Source organism: Medicago sativa, chromosome 7 (genome assembly GCF_051527215.1).
Source record: "Medicago sativa cultivar Bolivia chromosome 7, Bolivia_mono, whole genome shotgun sequence".
Classification (NCBI taxonomy): domain Eukaryota; kingdom Viridiplantae; phylum Streptophyta; class Magnoliopsida; order Fabales; family Fabaceae; genus Medicago; species Medicago sativa.
In genome coordinates, this window is record NC_140755.1 from 95323531 (window position 1) to 95342325 (window position 18795).

The following is an 18795-nucleotide window of genomic DNA, read 5'->3' on the forward strand; positions in this document are numbered from 1 at the left end:
TGTTAAGGAAGCTCTCACTGATGATTGCTGGATTGAAGTCATGCAAGAAGAACTCAACCAGTTCAAAAGAGGTGAAGTATGTGATCTGGTGCCTAGACCAAATGACATAAATGTCATTGGAACAAAATGGATCTACAAAAACAAGTCAGATGAAAATGGCACTGTTACCAGAAACAAGGCAAGACTGGTAGCACAAGGTTATACACAAGTAGAAGGATTAGACTTTGATGAAACATTTGCACTTGTAGCCAGATTGAAATCTATTAGGTTACTTTTGGGAGTGGCTTGTATCCTGAAGTTCAAATTGTTTCAGATGGATGTGAAGAGTGCCTTTTTAAATGGGTATCTCCATGAAGAAGTCTATGTTGAACAGCCAAAAGGATTTATTAATCCAAATTTCCCTAATCATGTGTACAAGCTGAAGAAGGCACTGTATGGGCTAAAACAAGCACCTAGGGCTTGGTATGAAAGACTCACATAATTTTTGACACATCAATGATACAAGAAGGGAGGTACAGATAAGACCTTGTTTGTTAAGAAGGACAAAGGACGACTCATGATTGCACAGATCTATGTTGATGACATTGTGTTTGGAGGAATGTCGAATCAAATGGTTCAACATTTTGTTCATCAGATGCAGTCTGAATTTGAGATGAGTCTTGTGGGAGAACTGACTTATTTTCTTGGTCTGCAAGTCAGACAGATGGAAGACACAACCTTCATCTCTCAGAGCAAGTATGCCAAGAATATTGTGAAGAAGTTCGGGCTAGACAATGCCAGTCATAAAAGAACACCAGCAACCACTCATGTAAAGCTATCCAAAGATGAAAATGGTGTAGCTGTTGATCAAAGCCTGTACGGAAGCATGATTGGAAGTCTCCTATATCTTACAGCAAGCAGACCTGACATAACGTTTGTTGTAGGGGTTTGTGCTAGATATCAAGCAGATCCTAAAATGAGTCATCTTGTTCAAGTCAAGAGGATTCTGAAGTACATAAAGGGCACCACAGACTATGGGATTCTCTATTCTCACGGTGGAAGTTGCAGGTTGATTGGCTATTGTGATGCAGATTGGGCAGGTAGTGCAGATGACAGAAAAAGTATTTCAGGATGCTGTTTCTTTCTTGGAAACAATTTGGTATCTTGGTTCAGCAAGAAACAAAATTTTGTGTCTCTATCAACAGGAGAGGCAGAATATATTGCTGCAGGTAGTAGATGCTCTCAGTTAGTCTGAATGAAGCAAATGCTGGAAGAGTATGATGTTCAACAAAATGTTCTAACATTGTACTGTGACAATCTAAGTGCCATCAACATCTCCAAGAATCCTATACAACATAGCAGAACAAAGCATATTGACATCCGGAATCACTTCATTAGAGACCTTGTTGAAGACAAAGTAGTAACTCTGGAGCATGTAACAACTGAAGAACAACTGGCTGACATCTTCACAAAAGCCTTAGATGTCAAGCAATTTGAGAAACTACGGAGCAAGGTGGGTGTTTGCATCCATGAGGAATAGCAACCACTGTTCACAGTGTCAGGTATTTTTAGCTGTAATTTATACTTGAATCAAATTTGGCATATTTTATGGCTAAAAAGGGGGAGTAGGTAGTTGTATGTTTCCTGACTATGTGCTTGAGGATGTTGAGACATCTGATTCTGGCTCTCTGGTGATTTTGGTTTTCTGGTATTCTTGTTTGTATATAAAAAAAAAATTATTAAATTAGTGCATGTATTCAAGGGGAGTAAGAAATTTCTGTTTGTACTCTTTGAGGGGGAGTAAACTTCATGTGTCCCTGAATGTTCCTAGAGATGTTGGAACATCCCGTTTGAGCTACTGAGTATTGTTATTCCTATATTTCTCTAAGTAGCGTGTTATGACAGTTGACTGTCTATATAGGATGTACAGGAATTTATTTTTCCTTATACATCCTCTGCTGCAAGACTATGATCTTCTCTCTGATACTTTTTTTTTGGTTTCTCTTATCTGCATAATTCCATATGTTAATCGTTGTAATGGAAGCAGAATCTGAGACCTGTAATATACTTCTTCTAGTTCTAAAGATTATGTGTGACGACTGAAGAACTATATTTTGATATCTTTTAGAAGTCTGAGAATGTGAACCTTTCTTCAAGGAAGATTTTAATTGTGAAGATTGAAGGAAAGGTTGTGTGTGCTATCTCTCTGTTTTTAACAGGTGTGGGCTGAATTTGTTTTAGCCAAAAATTTGCCAAAGGGGGAGATTGTTGGATATTTGTATGTTGGCTTCACTTTTGCCTAAAACAAATATTCACTTCAGATGTGGAACACAATGTTCCAACATCAAGAGTTGTTCTGTACGTTCTGGGCATGACCTATGTTTACGCACGCGCCTGCTTGATTGAAGGAATCCACACCAGCATGTGTTGGTATGAACCGTGTGCAATTATGAAGAGATCAGAACATATGTGATTTCTTAAGAAATTGTTGAAATGACTTAGGAAAGTATTTTTAATGTGACTTTTAATAAGCCTATTTTATAGGAGTTTCTCTATCCGTCCATATTGCTTAATGAAGAAGTCACTGATCCGATCTGAAGCATGATTGAAGGAATGACACGTCTTGCTTCAGTATATAAAGAAGGCTGCAAGACCTGAAGATATCATTCAATACATTGGTTTACAAATAGAATTTTTGTTTAGGTTTTGAGTCTTATATATTGTGAGCCTTTCATGTATCATCTTGATACATGTTTAGGATTGTGCTTTGAGTTGTAATATTGTGCACTACTCCAAAGCTTTTAAGCAAGGAGCTAGGTAGATTGTGAACTGCACCTAAGCTTTTAAGCAAGGTTGCAAGTTGTTATTTTTGAGGGTAACCTCATTTGATTTGTGTCTGTAATTTGGGAATCACAGGGGATTGTGATCTGTTGTAAGGGAGTGAGATGAGATCTCAGATCTAGGAGTTCCTAGGTTGAAGTCTAGTTGGGGTAGGTCCTAGGTCATAAGTGCAAACGTGGTTTGCTGAGAGCTTTTGAATACGGACTGCACTAGTGGATTTCCTTCCTGGCTTGGTAGCCCCCAGATGTAGGTGACTTTGCACCGAACTGGGTTAACAATTTCTCTGTGCCTCTTTTCTTTCTGTCCATTATTTGCTTTATTATGTTTATGTCTGTTAGCTTAATGTTCTAAACATCATATACAACATCTGCTTTTCTGTGTCCTGTGTCGGAACATCGTTTGGAACATCGTAAGTCTAACGCGCCAGAATAACACTATGAATTAGCCTTTATAATGAGGATTACAATTTTTTTGACAACAAGTTAAAATGCGCTAAATGAATGAGGTTTTTAGGGTAGAAATGTTCGTATATGGAAAGAGGCTATGAGTTAGACCCATGTGAGCTTAGCTCAGTTGGTAAGGACAATGCATAATATATGCAAAGTCCGGGGTTCGAATCCTGCCCACCACAAAAAGGAAGAGGCTATGAGTTAGCTTTTATATGGACGAACAAATTAGGATAAGTTAGCTTTGCATTTAGTATGGACGACCTATATTGGCTTTTGCCCAAATTAGGAGTTGTACTTACATGCATTTTGACATCCAAGGCGGTATAAGCTTGAGGTGGGTGGAGAGGTTGAATGTACCTTGAGAGAGGTGGGGAAGAGTTGTTTATATAGGCTTTGAAACGAGTCGTTGTGTAGTAACGGTGGAGCCGTTACAAACGGCACCCACAAGTGGTAGGAACGGAGAGCCATTACAAGTCATCGAGTCATTATGACCCATTACTAGACATTACTTGCCAAAGAAGATCGGGGGCTTGTGAGGAGATTTCTCTCAATGTTGGTTATGATCTTAGTTGATTCAGTTTAGATATCTTATTTTTAGGATTAGTTTGTAACAAGTTTAACACTTAGCAAAGAGAGTATTAGAAATTAGATATTTTGTGTTTTATTTATTTATTATTATGTTTTCGTTTTTAATCAACAAACTCTTGATACTTTATGTTGATGCATTATAAGGTTGGGGAAAATGTTATATGATAAATTATCGCGACTATATTGTTGGACATTTTTAAGACGGAAATTGCTCGCGTTTCAAAATTCCCCCGCGTGACTTAAGTCACGTTTGGTTCTCTTCTCTATGCCGTTCTTCCATTCTTCGGCGGCATTCATAGTGAAATTGAAATCCGAGAAACCAAAACTAGGGAAGGGAAATTCAATTAAATGAAATAATAGTAATATTTGGGGGATTATTGATTCATTAGTCGCTTTGTATATATTATGCTGCTTCTGCTATTTGTGTTTCCCAGAAACCAAAATTACCATTCCATAGGATGGAATCGAATGGAAGAATGGTAATTAAAGTACATCAAATTCGAATCGATCAGCGAAAAATGCAGTGATAATCCAAAAGAGTAGAAGAAGGAGAATCAGAAAGATGAGATGAAGAAAACTGAACGAGAAGCATCCCTATGAAAATCAAACAAAACGAAAACCGTTAGATTGAATTCACAATCGCAATCAAATGTGAAATGGGCAGAAGAAAAAACAGCGAAGGAAGCTGCATTGAAGGAGAACCAAAACATGACTTAAGTCACGTTCGTTGTATTTCAACGTAACTTAAGTCACGACGCTAAGTATAACACCTGCGTGACCTAAGTCACGTAAATGGCATTTTAAAAAGTTTAGGTGAGCGTGAACCATTTCGGTTAGGAGAAGAGCAATTTCCTTTTATAGTATAAGTTAGTAGTCTAGTCTAAATAGTTCCAACAATTAGGTAGTTAGTAATTACAGTAGTATTTATCTTAGTTAATTTGTATATCTCACTATAATGCTTCATGAACTTAGATTTTCAATCAATTATTATTAGAATCTTCTAAATCCTCATAAACACCGTTATTAGTCATTAAGTAGTTACAATGTTACATCACCTGCTGCCAACAATTATTTTTCTTGTCTGGTTGGTTGATGTAGGCCTCTCTGAATTGATCATAACTTATTTTCAATTAACCAATATAATCATTGAGTTTCCAGTGAAGGAGATTTTAGTTTTTTTATGATTTTTTAATTATTTCTTACCCGTATTTGTGATTCTGTTTAACATGCAAGGAAAAATGAAAAGAGACCAAAACAGTTAAACTGAATCTTGTCGCCAAACTTGTGAAAAGCATATAGATTCCATAGATTCCGTTTGATTAAAAAAACAAAAGTTACAATGTTTTTGATTGGTTGGTGTTGTCGTCATCTTAGATATGAATTGTGAATCGTGATAGATCCACATGTGATCACCTGCGGTCTTTGGATTGTCGATGGCTAGAGAAATACAATTTGAATTAGAACTCAAATCATGATTTCTTTTTGTTTTTCTGTTTGAAACTTTGAACTTTCCATCCCAATCATGAATTTAATTTGATGATCCATTATGAGTTTCTCATTTTTGTGGTGTCCTCTACTCACGTGACAGATAATGTAGTATGTGGGCATTGGGCATGCAAATCGAAGTGTACCCAAAATGATTTTATTGAAAGTAAATTAATTCGGTGGTTAGCGGTTACTATCTAAAAACTCATACTCCATAGCGGAGTACAATTTAATAAAAGTCATGCTAACTAGCATCCGACCAGGGCCGTTCTTTGGGGAGTGCAAAGAGCTCAACCGAGCTGGGCCTTCCAAAATGATGGGCCTCAAGAAAAAAAAATATCCCCACCCCCACTCAAAAACGAAAAATAAACATGTTTCATGTTTCAATTTCTAAATAAAAAATCATGTTCCATGTTTCTATTTCTAAGTTAAAAAACACGTCTTCAGTAAAAGTAATTGCTAATTTTGATTTTGGTGGCTAATAATCATTATACGATTGTTATTTTCAATTTAAATAGAACATTAATCTTTTAAAAAACTTGTGCATTTTTTTTATTAGGGGCCTATTTTTACTATAGGAGCCGAGCCTCCCGTTTCATAGGGACGGCCCTGCATCCGACACTAGTTAAAAAAGTTATAAGTAAAAGTTTTTTATCAAAGTTATAAGTAAAAGTTTTTTTATCAAAAACGATTTTTTTTACTTTTAAAAAGTTAAATGCACAACTTTTTTATATTTTTCAGTACAATATTTCTATATTTATAAAATGAATGTTTTTTATTTTATTTTCAATACAACAGTAATTTTTAATATGACCAAGTTTAACTTAAAACTTTAAAATTTAATAAAGTTTATAAATTATTAACTGGCTTAATTAAAGGCATAAATTTCAAGTTTAAGTGAGATCCAAAGTTAATAAAAAGATGCACTAGCATATCCCAACAGTATCGTAAGAAACTTAGTAATATATCAAGCAGCATAAAAAATTCGGATGATCTATTAGTCCACATGACCAATAGTGGTCGAGCTGGCTTAACAATATTCAACCCAATATCATTCATTCAATTATTTGATTAACCAAATGATTAATGTTTGATTATATTAACCAAATGATTGAGCTCAAATGGTTAATGAGTTTTTTTAAAACGAATCGTGCGAAAAAAATACAAATTTGATTGAAACAATTATTGATCTTTTGGTCGAACTCGACTATATTCGCTTAAGAATAGAGTGGTTAACATTAAAAAAAGAAATTATTTGATTTCCATTGATTGATACATTAATTTATTTGCAATGTATACAAATGTTTCATAAACAAAAATGTAATAAAATAAAAAAAATTATAAAAATAAAAAAATAAGACATTATCGTGTACTGGTGGTGTCATATATATATTTGTTACGATGATGAGTATTTGAAGGACACACGACACATGCCATAACAACGTTACTCCCTCCCTCTGTGTCTTTTGTTGTTGTTCCAGAAATTCGCAATTGACCACTATGTCCTTTTCCACCAAAACATTCATCCTCTACCTCGTATCCGGTTTCTCCGTTGCGATTCTCTCCGCTCTTTACCTCACACAAAATACCAATTACCACGAAAATTCATCTCCATCTCTTCAATTCCATGGCTCCAAAACCGATAAAACTTGGCCCGTATGTTACTCACAACACGTTCTCAGGTAGTTTATTTTATCGAATAATTCTTTTGTGCCGTTAAAAACATTAACTCTTTGTTTGTTGCATTGCAGGAATTGGAGCCTAGTTGGAGACTTGCTTTGGCCTCAATTATTGGCTTTCTAGGATCTGCTTTTGGAACCGTTGGTGGTGTTGGTGGTGGTGGCATTTTTGTTCCTATGCTTACTCTTATTATTGGTTTTGATACCAAGTCTGCTGCTGCTCTTTCCAAATGTAATTAATTCCGTTTTACATAAGGTTTCATTTCAATGCTTGATTAGAAACAGAGGAAGTTGTTGTAACTAAGTTTTTGTGTTGTTGACTATGTTATTTATAGGTATGATAATGGGAGCATCAACATCTTCTGTATTTTACAACCTAAGAGTGCGTCATCCAACAAAAGATGTTCCAATATTGGATTATGATTTAGCTCTTCTTTTTCAACCTATGCTTATGCTTGGTATCACTGTTGGTGTTGCTCTTAGTGTTGTTTTCCCTTACTGGCTCATCACTGTCCTTATCATTATTCTTTTCATAGGTTTGTTACTTTTTCTTGATTTCATTTCATTTCAATCACTTCTTCTTACTTCAAAATTGAATTATTGACCGAATATATGTCTTTTCTTTTTGGATAGGAACTTCTTCAAGGTCTTTCTTTAAGGGAACTGAGATGTGGAAAGAAGAGACTCTTCTAAAGGTATGAGTTTCACAACTCAAGACTATGAATATTCTTTCTATCACTCATTTGAATATACTCAATATTTTTTTCTCTTTGTTTTTGTTAATTGCAGAAAGAAATGGCAAAGGCACAAACAACTTTTGTTAATTCTCGTGGGGAGCGTAAGAAAATCTTATCTATTTTCAAATTTATGTTGGATTCATTAGGTGTATTAGTATTTTCAAATTGATCAATAAATGAAAAATATACAAATCTGGATTCATATGGAGTGATGCTAACTTTATTGTTTCCTGAAATATGCAGTTCTAATTGACACGGAATATGATCCGTTGGTACCTAGAGAAGAGAAAACTCCTATGGTATTAATTAAAACTTCTTTGTTTAAACAAACTTATAAAACTTTCATCTACTTATTGGTTGGTAGGAAATTGACTCTTTATTTTAATGTTTCTAAAAACAGCAAATATTTTGTTCCAATCTTAAGTGGAAAAGGATTTTGGTGTTAATGATTGTGTGGGTTTCTTTCTTACTACTTCAGGTCATTAAGGTAAATTCCTCTCTACTATTTCTATTAATTAACATCACAAGTTTGTTTAATTTTTATTGTTTTTAAAAATCTATATATATGATTTTGGTTTGCAGAATGATGTCAAGGTCTGCAGTGTATGGTATTGGGTCCTTTTCTCCTTACAGGTATGTATGATAATAACACCAATTTCATAAAGTACAATTTGTTACTTAACTTATCATGTAATGATGAAGTTAATTTGGGTTTGTGTTGCCTCAATTGTCGTTGTGTTGTGGTAACGAAAACATCAGAAACCATGATGTCGTGATCTATATCGCACGATCAAAGACCTTTTTTAAAAGAATACTAGCTTATTAACATGCATGTTTTTCTTTCTGTTTCAGTTTCCTATTGCACTAGTGGTATTTTGGTATGAAGCAATGAAGTTGTACAAGGATTACAAGAAGAGGATGAGTACAGGAAACCTGGAATGTATATGTGAAGCTTCAATTGAATGGACTGTGTTGCACATTGTGTTTTGTGCACTCTGTGGAATCTTAGGTGGGACCGTTGGAGGGCTACTTGGTTCTGGAGGTGGATTCATTTTGGGCCCTCTTCTCATTGAGATTGGTGTCATCCCTCAGGTACAGTACATATAGACATACCCCTTTCACATGCGGATTTGGATTTTGTGCAGTCACAGTCCCATACAGTCACGCACCTAGCTACATCGGTGACCATTGAATCAAGAATGGACGTCAAGCTTGGTATTTTATCTGGACCGTTCGATCTTAACCAATTGCCACTGATGTGGCTGACTGCGTGACTGCATTAGATTGTGCCTACACACAACCGAAATCCCTTCTTAGACTTAGGCAATTTAACTTACAAGGATTTTGATTGCAGGTTGCTAGTGCAACAGCAACATTTGTGATGATGTTTTCATCATCATTGTCTGTGGTTGAATTCTACCTGCTCAAGAGGTTCCCCATTCCTTATGGTACCTTTCATCAACTCTTAAACTTTAAATCTGTTTCTAATCAACCATGCCTTTAATTAATTCTCAGTTCTCACCATGTCTTGTAAGAGAAAAAGTGAGAGGACTGTATAGAAATTAATAGGTGCAAGACTACTTCATTTTATGAAACACATTTTAAATTACATTTAAAAACAATGAACTGAAACAATCTAATCTGTTGTGTTCTGATTATATGAAAACATTGTACTGTACTTGTTTTGCAGCATTGTACCTCTTCACAGTGTCTGTTTTGGCTGGCTTTGTGGGACAGTTATTTGTAAGAAAATTGCTTAGAATTCTTGGAAGAGCCTCAATCATTGTATTCATCCTCTCAGGGGTCATTTTTGCTAGTGCTCTCACCATGGGTAAATCAATCAGATTCAATTATACACATACACACACATGCACTTAAGTTATAGTATAATACATAGAAGTAGTAAAAGTAATGCAACACTTTTTCTTTCAGGTGTAATTGGCATTGAAAGGAGCATTCATATGATACAGAACCATGAATTTATGGGATTCTTAGGCTTTTGTAGCAGCCAGTGATTTATGATATGATGACCAAAAAAGTGCACATTATGGAGTCAATGTGAAAAAGCTTGTATAAATTTCAAGGTAGGACAAAGGCAGCGTTGATGAATGCTGGTCAATACCTAGTTGACCAACAAGAAGGATCCATTTCCTTCAAGTAATAAATAAAGCTATCAATAGCATGTCCTAGAGTCATTGAAGCAGCACAATTTGTAGTTAAGTGTTAACTACTTGTTAACACTTTCTCCTAATAGTGTAGCATCTGTGTGATATCTTTATTTTTTGAAAAAAATATATTGTGTTGTGTAGTCATTCAATGAGTCTGTGAGAAAGAAGCTTGTGAATTCAGTGTGTAGTACAAAAAGCATGTGTATTCATTCAATGTTTATGTTTCTATGTGGCCAATTCATTGTTGGCTACATTTGAAGGTCATTTTCTGTATTCAATAAACAAGGCGTGATAGCCTTCCCTTCTATAAGATTTGTGGTTGACTGTTAGCTACTGGTATTCATTCAGTTGAAAAAAAATTGGAATGATAATATACCATTGGACCTACTATTGGTGTGGACATTTCAAAGTTCGGAAGATATTTTTTCTACCAAGGTTATTCTCTTTTGAGTTCAATAGTTTATTTATTACTACCGGGTATATAAGGCAATTCATCTATTCACACACGGCGTATTTGTTATGATGTGTCAAAATGTGAGATAAAGTCTTACATTGAATGAAATAATTGAGGTTGAACAACGTATAAATAAGATGATTCATAAATCTAATACATAAAATTTTAGGTGAAGATGTGATGTCCAACTTACTTATGCGGTTAATCAAGTTGAACTTGACTTCAAATTCTGGGGTTATAGTATTTTTTTTTTTCTAATCATGATTTCTTTTGTCTTAATAAATATAAATTTAGCCAAGGCTTAAATATGGTATTGGTCCCTGCAAAATAGGCTAGTTTTGGTTTTAGTCCCTGCAAAAAAAAAATTATAGTTTTTGGTCCCTGCAAAAATAGGCCAGTTTTGGTTTTAGTCCCTGCAAAATTTTTGTTTTTGGAAATAGTCCCTGACCCCAGTTATGTAATAAAAAAATATTAAAAAATTCTGGAAAAATGAAAAATTAATAAAAAATTGAAAAAAAATATTAAAAAATTATGGAAAAATGAAAAATTAATAAAAAAATTAAAAAATTCTGGAAAAATGAAAAATTAATAAAAAAATTGAAAAAAATATTAAAAAATTCTGGAAAATTGAAAAATTAATAAAAAATTCTGGAAAAATGAAAAATTAATAAAAAATTGAAAAAAAATATTAAAAAATTCTGGAAAATTGAAAAAATAATAAAAATGAAAAAAAATAAGAAAAAATTAAAAAATTCTGGAAAAATTAATAAAAATAAAAAATGATTAAAAAAATAAAATAATCTAATAAAATGAAAAATAATGATAAATTCTGAAAAAAATAAAAAAGATTATAAAATTCTGAAAAAAAAATTCGAAATTAAAATTCTGGAAAAATGAAATTTTCGAAATTTTAATAAAAATTTTGGAAAATTTAATTAGTATATATGTCGAGCTTAAGTTTTTTCAGTGTATTTATTTCCAAAAAAATTTCCGGGAATTTTGTGTATTTATAAACCGAGAATAAGGGAAAAAATATGTGTATTTATAAACCGAGCTTAGGTTTTTTGTGTATTTTTCGAAATTTCAAAATTTTCATTAGTATTTTTTCCAGGAATTTTTGTGTATTTATAAACCGGGAACTTTTGTGTATTTATAAATCGAGAATAAGGGAAATTTCGAATATATACTAATCAAAATTTCGAAAAATACTAATGAAAATTTCAAAAAATTCATTTTTTTTAAAAATGATTAATCTTTTTAATTTTTTTCGAAAATTTCGAAATTTTTTAGATATTTTCCAGAATTTTTTCAGAATTTTTATTTTTCATTAAAATTTTATTTAGAATTTTTCCAGAATTTTTATTAAAATTTCGAAAATTTAATTTTTCCAGAATTTTAATTTTTTTTAGAAAATTTCAAAATTTTATTTTTTCAGAATTTTTTAATCTTTTTATTTTTTCAGAATTTAGCATTATTTTTCATTTTATTAGATTATTTTATTTTTTTAATCGTTTTTTATTTTTATTAATTTTTCCAGAATTTTTAATTTTTTTCCGTATTTTTTTAAATTTTTTTCCATTTTTATTAATTTTTCAATTTTCCAGAATTTTTTAATATTTTTTACAATTTTTTTATTAATTTTTTATTTTTTTATTAATTTTTCAATTTTCCAGAATTTTTTAATATTTTTTTCAATTTTTTTATTAATTTTTCATTTTTCCAGAATTTTTTAATATTTTTTTCAATTTTTTATTAATTTTTCATTTTTCCAGAATTTTTTAAAAATTTTTTTGTTTTTTTATTAATTTTTCATTTTTCCAGAATTTTTGCAGGGACCAAAAACTATAAAAAAAAAATTTGCAGGGACTAAAACCAAAACTGACCTATTTTTGCAGGGATCAAAAACTATAAAAAAATTTGCAAGGACTAAAACCAAAACTGACCTATTTTTGCAGGGACCAAAAACTATAAAAAAAATTTGCAGGGACTAAAACCAAAACTGGCCTATTTTGCAGGGACCAATACCATATTTAAGCCTTTAGCCAATCATGTTTTGTAAAGGTATCATGCTGTGACTATGGCATATGCGGTTGGAATTTTCTTTGCAATTTCACGTGTACCATAAACGTGTTGTTGATCATGTTACCGATGGCAAACATAGTTCAGTGATCAATCTTTGGCATCACATATTACATCACGTTGGTTCATCGCCCGCAATGTAACGTGATTAGACCAACTCAGCATGAATAATTCTACCAACGTTAAATTTTTGTTTAGAGATATAGACATTTTGTTTTTTGTAAGAATCTAAACTAACAGACTAAAATTGATATTAGAGAAAATTGAACATGAGCTTTTGAGAAGAAACACACTCCACGATTTTAAACTAAGGTCCTGTTTGGATAAACAGCTTATATAGATGCTTATGGCATTAGGGCTTATAACATTAGAGCTTACATCATAAGCTCTTATACTTGATAAGCTATTTATGTTTGAATATGTACACTAAAAAGTACTTACATAAATTGAAGTGTTTGAATGTGACATCACATAAGTAATTATCGAAATTTTAAATATTTTTAATTTAACAAAAAAATCAAAGAATCGAACCACAATTATCAAGATTTTTTTTATAAAATTAATCAAGATGTAAAAAACAATATTACAATATATTAATTATAATCAATATTCGTCCTTAAAAAAATATCAATATTCATATAAGACAAAATTAACATTAGAGGTGTAAATAAACTTACCATATATATAGATATTAGTGTACAGTTTGTTACCAAAAAATATATTAATTATAATCAATATTCGTCCTTAAAAAAATATCAATATTCATATAAGACAAAATTAACATTAGAGGTGTAAATAAACTTACCATGTATATAGATATTAGTGTACAGTTTGTTACCAAAAAAAAAATACAAGTTAAGTTTGTTTTTTTATTCAATTTCATTTTGTTACGTAACAAAAAAATAAAAATCTTCCTTAAAAAAAAAAAAAATCTTAGTTACGTGTGTTACTTAAGATAAGCATATAGCAATTTTGTTACTCATGCACCGCCAAAGATAACTAACATTATAATTAAAATATATGTTTCGAAAAAGTGGATCCAGAGAGAATCGAAGGAGGCAGGGGCGTCCCTGAGGGGGTGCAAACAGCTCAAACGAGCTGGGCCTCCCTCAAGGATGAGCCTCAATTTTTTTATACCCATTAGTAATAGTATCTCCAATAAAAAAATAGTATTGCTTTTTAGGCCCCCTTAATATCTCCATTCCAGCAACTTCCATTCCAATCATAGATGGCTGGAAAATGACTTCTAGGCAACGGAACCTCTCAGCCCCAATTATGATAACTTGTCCATTAGGAAGTTCATAGTTTTTCTACTCTAGAAGCATTAGTTTTGCCACATTATCTACTCTAGATAATTATCACCAAATTGACCTCTTACTAATCTTACATGTCTAACCTCACCAAATATACAATACGAAGAGTTGATTGATGAATTTGCTTCAGTAAATACACGTAGGAAGTCTCGTTTTGGTGCGAATGAAGACTCTTTTTGAAGGTATTCGCCTAAACTCGTTTTATATTATCTATTGCTCTTTTAAAAAAATACGTTTTGATTTTATCACTGGCCTCTTTTCATTCCCTGAGCCGAGCCTCCGAATTCTCAGGGACGGCCCTGGAAGGAGGTTACATAAATTCATAAGCTCCTTGTTAAGCCAGAGGGTAAGCTGAAAATTTAGGCTTATTAAAATATGGCATAAGCAACTTATGAAACTATGATAAGCTATTTTTATTTATTTACCCAAACACTTTTAAAAAGGCTTATGGGAGTAGATAAACCCATATAAGCTCAAAATAAGCCAATCCAAACGGGGCCTAAGACTATTAGATTAACTTAAGTGGGTTTCTATATGCAACAAAAGTAACTAAAACATCATATCACCTCATGAGTAGACTTATCGGTACAATATTATTTTTTTGCTTCAAAGTCCTTGATGCATTAGAAATTCAATTTGGCGTTGCGGAATGAGTTGGAGCTCAATCAATTTTAAATTTTATCAAATAAATTCTTTAGATTTAAAGAAATTCAATGATGAATACGAGTTTAGCTAACACTTAATATGATTCAGATGAGATTGATTGGTTTAATCTATAAAATAAATAAAATTATGAAATGATCATCCAATATTGTTTTGAAGAAAATAGAATGCAATATAATTCACGAGTGAAGATCAACTTGGTCCAAGAATAATTCTCTGCTAAAAAACTTTGTAAACAAGCTTATAGATTTAACTGTCAAATTAGTAGTTCTTATCAAGTGGATCAAATCTGTAAATTTTCATAAATTTTTTAAAATATTTTGATATTTTATAAAGTAACGTATAATATATTTTTCAAAATATATAAAAAAAAAATATTTATACAGGTAAAATAATAATCATCATATCTTTTTTTTTTTTTTTTTTTTTTTTTACAGAAATGACAATCATATCACATAACTACTATATCCCATCCCATCCCATTTCTATAAATTTTGGTATGCATGATTGCTAAGATATTATAAAAATATTCAACGCTTAGATTAATGAAATTTAATATCTATAAATAAAGTGTTACTAACTGAAGTATCTCTTTCCTTCAAAAAACACTGAAGTATCTCTAACAGTACTCAAACCTGAGATTTTTGTTTCAAGAGATTAAAATCTAATTTCATTTGAACAAATGTAATATTGATTATTTGGTGTAAACCGGGTATCTTCGTGCACGCAACTGCGGAGACTAATTTCTCGAACTTTGTGATACTTAAATAGACAACGAACTCTTCTTAAAAAGTTTTTTTTAGTAAAACTTTAGTTTTAACGTTGGTGGATGAGCAAAATTGGATTATTTAAATGGTTGACTACTTGCTAAATTAAAAATTATAATCAAATATCAATACGCTAGTGGTTAATTAGTCTGTCTCCGTCAATCACAATTTAACATCCTTCAAAAAGAATCACAATTTAATAAATCATTGCATGTTTTTATTTTGAAAGGATTAATAAACCATTGCATGTTGTTTTCATTTTCAAGAGATAGAACATTTTACATTAAGCATCACGATCAATGAAATTGTATATTCCTTTAATCGATCAAAATCAAGTTATAAGAAAATTTGAACAGAAGTATTTATATACACTTTCACAACTTCTTTTCAAAATGCTATGCTCATATCTGAACATTAATATCTTTTTTTTGACAATAACGTTAATAATTAAATAGTAGGCAAATGCTTTAAAATTTATATGCACTTGCACAGATTCTTATTAAAATATTTTTTCCTGTTAAAAAATGCTTATATTTCAATTATTGTAGTTTCAGAATCTGGCCTTTCATACAAGGTAGTAATGAAAGATTAGCACGGAGATTACCAAAGGTCGGTGTGCAAATTAATCTCTCAGAATCGTAAAACATATTTCTTATTATAGTTCAGACTAGAAAACACATAATCAATCCAATAGATATTAGCTCAATTGATAAAAAAATTGATTCATGCTTCCTAAGAATTGGATTCAACTATACAATATTATGCATGGTTTGAGTAATGTTTTGGGTTTACTTCTATGGTATACAAGTGAGACAATTTTTGCATAATGCAAAAATTATTTTTCATCGTTAAATCAAGCGAGACAATTTTTTTATATTTTTCATTACCAACAAGTGAAACAATTTTATGATTTTACTTTATAATCCAATGATAAAAAAGATACATGTACGTGAAACAAGGTTATTTTTCTTATGCATGTTAGACAAAACCATAAATTAGTAACGATAAGTCACCGGGATTCAACTCATCTAAATCTAAATTTCTTTTATAAGAAAAAACTTCACGCATAAGCTCTCCCAACCCATCAAAGGAGGGACGAATGCCCTTGCATCCAGTTGAGAGTAGCTGCCCCCACTAATTTTTTTTTTACTTGGGTGTTAGCCTTTCAATAATTTAATAAATTTTTATTAAAAATAAGTTTATTGACCATATAATATTTTGTCGAAATTCGATGTCAGCTTTTATTTGAAAATAATTTGAGTGCATTAGACATTATTGTAATACTTATTAACTATTTACCGAACATAATCAAACAAAATTTTTAACTATATTTATAACGACCGTAGAACTTTTTGTATATCAAATTTTTGTTTGAATTTTTTTTTAAAAAAAAAAACCTCATTCCATAATATTTTGGCCTTTTGGGGGGTTAAGAGAGGCAAGTAGAGCGTGTTAAAAATACAATTGAAAATAGACCGGGTTTTTAAAATGGGCCCAATACGAAAACGGGTATATAGAAGGAGGGAGCTGAAACCTAAAGCTTTTGATATTAGTTTTTAGGGTTTACGAAGAGCAGCCATTACAGCAATAACGAAGCAGTCATGGTTCTCAAGTAAATTTTACATCTTCACTTTCTTCCATCATTTACACATTCAGTTTTAGGGTTTATTGTTGATTTGTTTTCTCTATTTTGTTGCCGTAATGTTTAGTTGATGAATCTAGATTTAGTTTTATTGTACTTGGGAATTTGATGGAATGTAAAATTTCGGCATATTTTATCCGAAACAGTGTTCTATGATTATTGTAGGTTTTTTCTTCAAAATTCTAAAAATCTGTTTGGTATTTATTGTTTAGAATGTAATAATTATTAATTCTGAAATGATATTGTATTAAACATTTTCAAGTACCCATTATAGCTTTGGTTGATTTAGATTAAAACTTGTTTGCAATTTTTGATGCTATTGGAAATTTAGATTTGTTTTTGGAACTTGTTTCCTTGTGCAATTTCAATTTTTAATGAGTGGCTTTTGAAATCTGATAATGTTATTCTTTAAATTAGCTTTTAGAAGACCATTCACTGTTATTGTATTTTGATTGAATTAGTGGGTTGTGTTTTGAATTTATTGCGCCCTTTGTGTGGAAAAGTTAGTAATTGATGTTTCCATTTCAGAACTGAACTCTGTCGATTCAGTGGCGCAAAGATTTACCCAGGAAGAGGGATCAGATTTATTCGTAGTGATTCTCAGGTGAGATAAAAATGACTCATGTTGGTTTTTGGATTGATGCATTTCTTTATTTGAATGAATATCAGTTTTGTCGTTGTTTTGATGTGTTCAATCTTAGTTTTATTGATATAAGGTTTGTTTTTTTTATTGTTTTTACAGGTTTTCCTCTTTGTGAACTCAAAATGTAAGAGGTATTTCCACAACAAGTTGAAGCCTTCAAAGCTTACATGGACTGCCATGTACAGAAAGCAGCACAAGAAGGTGATTGTTTAACTATTTAACTGATGCATGTAATATGTATTGAACAATAACCGTGTAAAGCTAAATTAAGCTTCTGAACATGTTGAAATGAAATATCCATCCATGAACCTAGTTACATTGTTGTGGTTACTTATGTTGAATTTGACCTAATTCTATGAGATAGCCTTGTCTAGTAATTTTACTACTTACTGTATGCATGTTAATTGATATTATGCATCTGTTGTGCAGGACATTGCTCAAGAAGCTGTGAAGAAGAGGCGCCGTGCCACCAAGAAGCCATACTCCAGGTCCATTGTTGGTGCTACACTTGAAGTCATTCAGAAGAAAAGAACCGAGAAGCCCGAGGTTCGAGATGCTGCTAGGGAAGCTGCTCTTCGGTGTGTTTCCTTTTTATTATGCCGACTCTTTGAGACCTCTTTTTTTTTTTTTTTTTTTCATGGACATTCTGTTTTCTTACATGTTCATATTTTTTTAAAAACATGTAATTTAATCACTGTTTTTGAGTTTAGTCTTATCTGTTTCTGTTTTTTGTTACAATTATTGATGACAAATCTAATCATCCGAGTCAATCCCGCAGTGAAATCAAGGAGAGGATAAAGAAAACCAAGGATGAGAAGAAAGCCAAGAAAGCCGAAGTAGCATCTAAGGCACAAAAGTCAGGGAAAGGCAATGTTCAGAAGGGTGCTATGCCCAAGGGTCCTAAAATGGGCGGTGGTGGTGGGAAGCGTTAAGTTTTTCCATTTTTGGTTACCATCTAAATATAATTTGTTTTCAAACTTCTGTACCGATATATTTTGTTTGCTTGATCAGCCTTTTATGTTACTGTTTTATCAAACTTATGTTTGGAGCTTCAGAGAGAACCCAGATATTAAATGGATTTTGCTAGTTGTGTTATGTTTATTTGCACCAATGATCCCTTGCTATGTTAGGTCTTTTTTAGCACAAAGTTTTGTGGCCTAAAGTCCTAGCTTGAACTGCTTGGCACTTACGCTGATCCTGGTTACAATGTTTGGCAAATATGTTCCCTACCATGGAGGCAGCTGCAAATCATAATAAAGATGTATTAGGCATAGTATTTCAAATTCTTCAAAACTTAACAACTGATGG

General features: G+C 31.9%; 2 protein-coding genes and 1 pseudogene across 3 annotated transcripts; all 3 read left to right on the forward strand.

The window, feature by feature from the left end:
• The first annotated feature begins 598 nt into the window (after window positions 1–598).
• On the forward strand, window positions 599–1234 carry LOC146910646 (secreted RxLR effector protein 161 pseudogene; annotated as a pseudogene).
• Window positions 1235–6757: 5523 nt separating this feature from the next.
• LOC146910647 (sulfite exporter TauE/SafE family protein 4-like) lies at window positions 6758–10313 on the forward strand. Of its 2 annotated transcripts, none has more exons than XM_085731085.1 (12): window positions 6758–7024; window positions 7094–7253; window positions 7357–7557; window positions 7655–7716; window positions 7811–7859; window positions 8002–8057; window positions 8159–8245; window positions 8341–8391; window positions 8611–8850; window positions 9113–9206; window positions 9449–9589; window positions 9691–10313. In XM_085731085.1, the coding sequence occupies exons 1-12, from the start codon at window positions 7001–7003 to the stop codon at window positions 9771–9773; spliced, it is 1248 nt and encodes a 415-aa protein (XP_085587211.1). In that variant the 5' UTR covers window positions 6758–7000; the 3' UTR covers window positions 9774–10313. The 2 variants fall into 2 exon arrangements, with proteins under 2 accessions (XP_085587211.1, XP_085587210.1); XM_085731084.1 differs by having other exon boundaries at window positions 6758–6998.
• Window positions 10314–16747: 6434 nt separating this feature from the next.
• On the forward strand, window positions 16748–18582 carry LOC146910648 (large ribosomal subunit protein eL24). Its single transcript, XM_085731087.1, has 5 exons — window positions 16748–16814; window positions 17373–17448; window positions 17587–17688; window positions 17917–18065; window positions 18266–18582. The coding sequence occupies exons 1-5, from the start codon at window positions 16804–16806 to the stop codon at window positions 18417–18419; spliced, it is 492 nt and encodes a 163-aa protein (XP_085587213.1). The 5' UTR covers window positions 16748–16803; the 3' UTR covers window positions 18420–18582.
• The last annotated feature ends 213 nt before the right edge of the window (window positions 18583–18795 follow it).

Coding starts and splice junctions, on each gene's coding strand:
- LOC146910647 (XM_085731084.1), top strand. CDS start 6,843: ATGTCCTTTTCCACCAAAACATTCATCCTCTACCTCGTATCCGGTTTC. Junction 8,851..9,112: donor AGATTGGTGTCATCCCTCAG/GTACAGTACATA, acceptor TTTTGATTGCAG/GTTGCTAGTGCAACAGCAAC. Junction 9,207..9,448: donor GAGGTTCCCCATTCCTTATG/GTACCTTTCATC, acceptor CTTGTTTTGCAG/CATTGTACCTCTTCACAGTG.
- LOC146910648 (XM_085731087.1), top strand. Junction 17,449..17,586: donor TTATTCGTAGTGATTCTCAG/GTGAGATAAAAA, acceptor TTGTTTTTACAG/GTTTTCCTCTTTGTGAACTC. Junction 18,066..18,265: donor GCTAGGGAAGCTGCTCTTCG/GTGTGTTTCCTT, acceptor TCAATCCCGCAG/TGAAATCAAGGAGAGGATAA.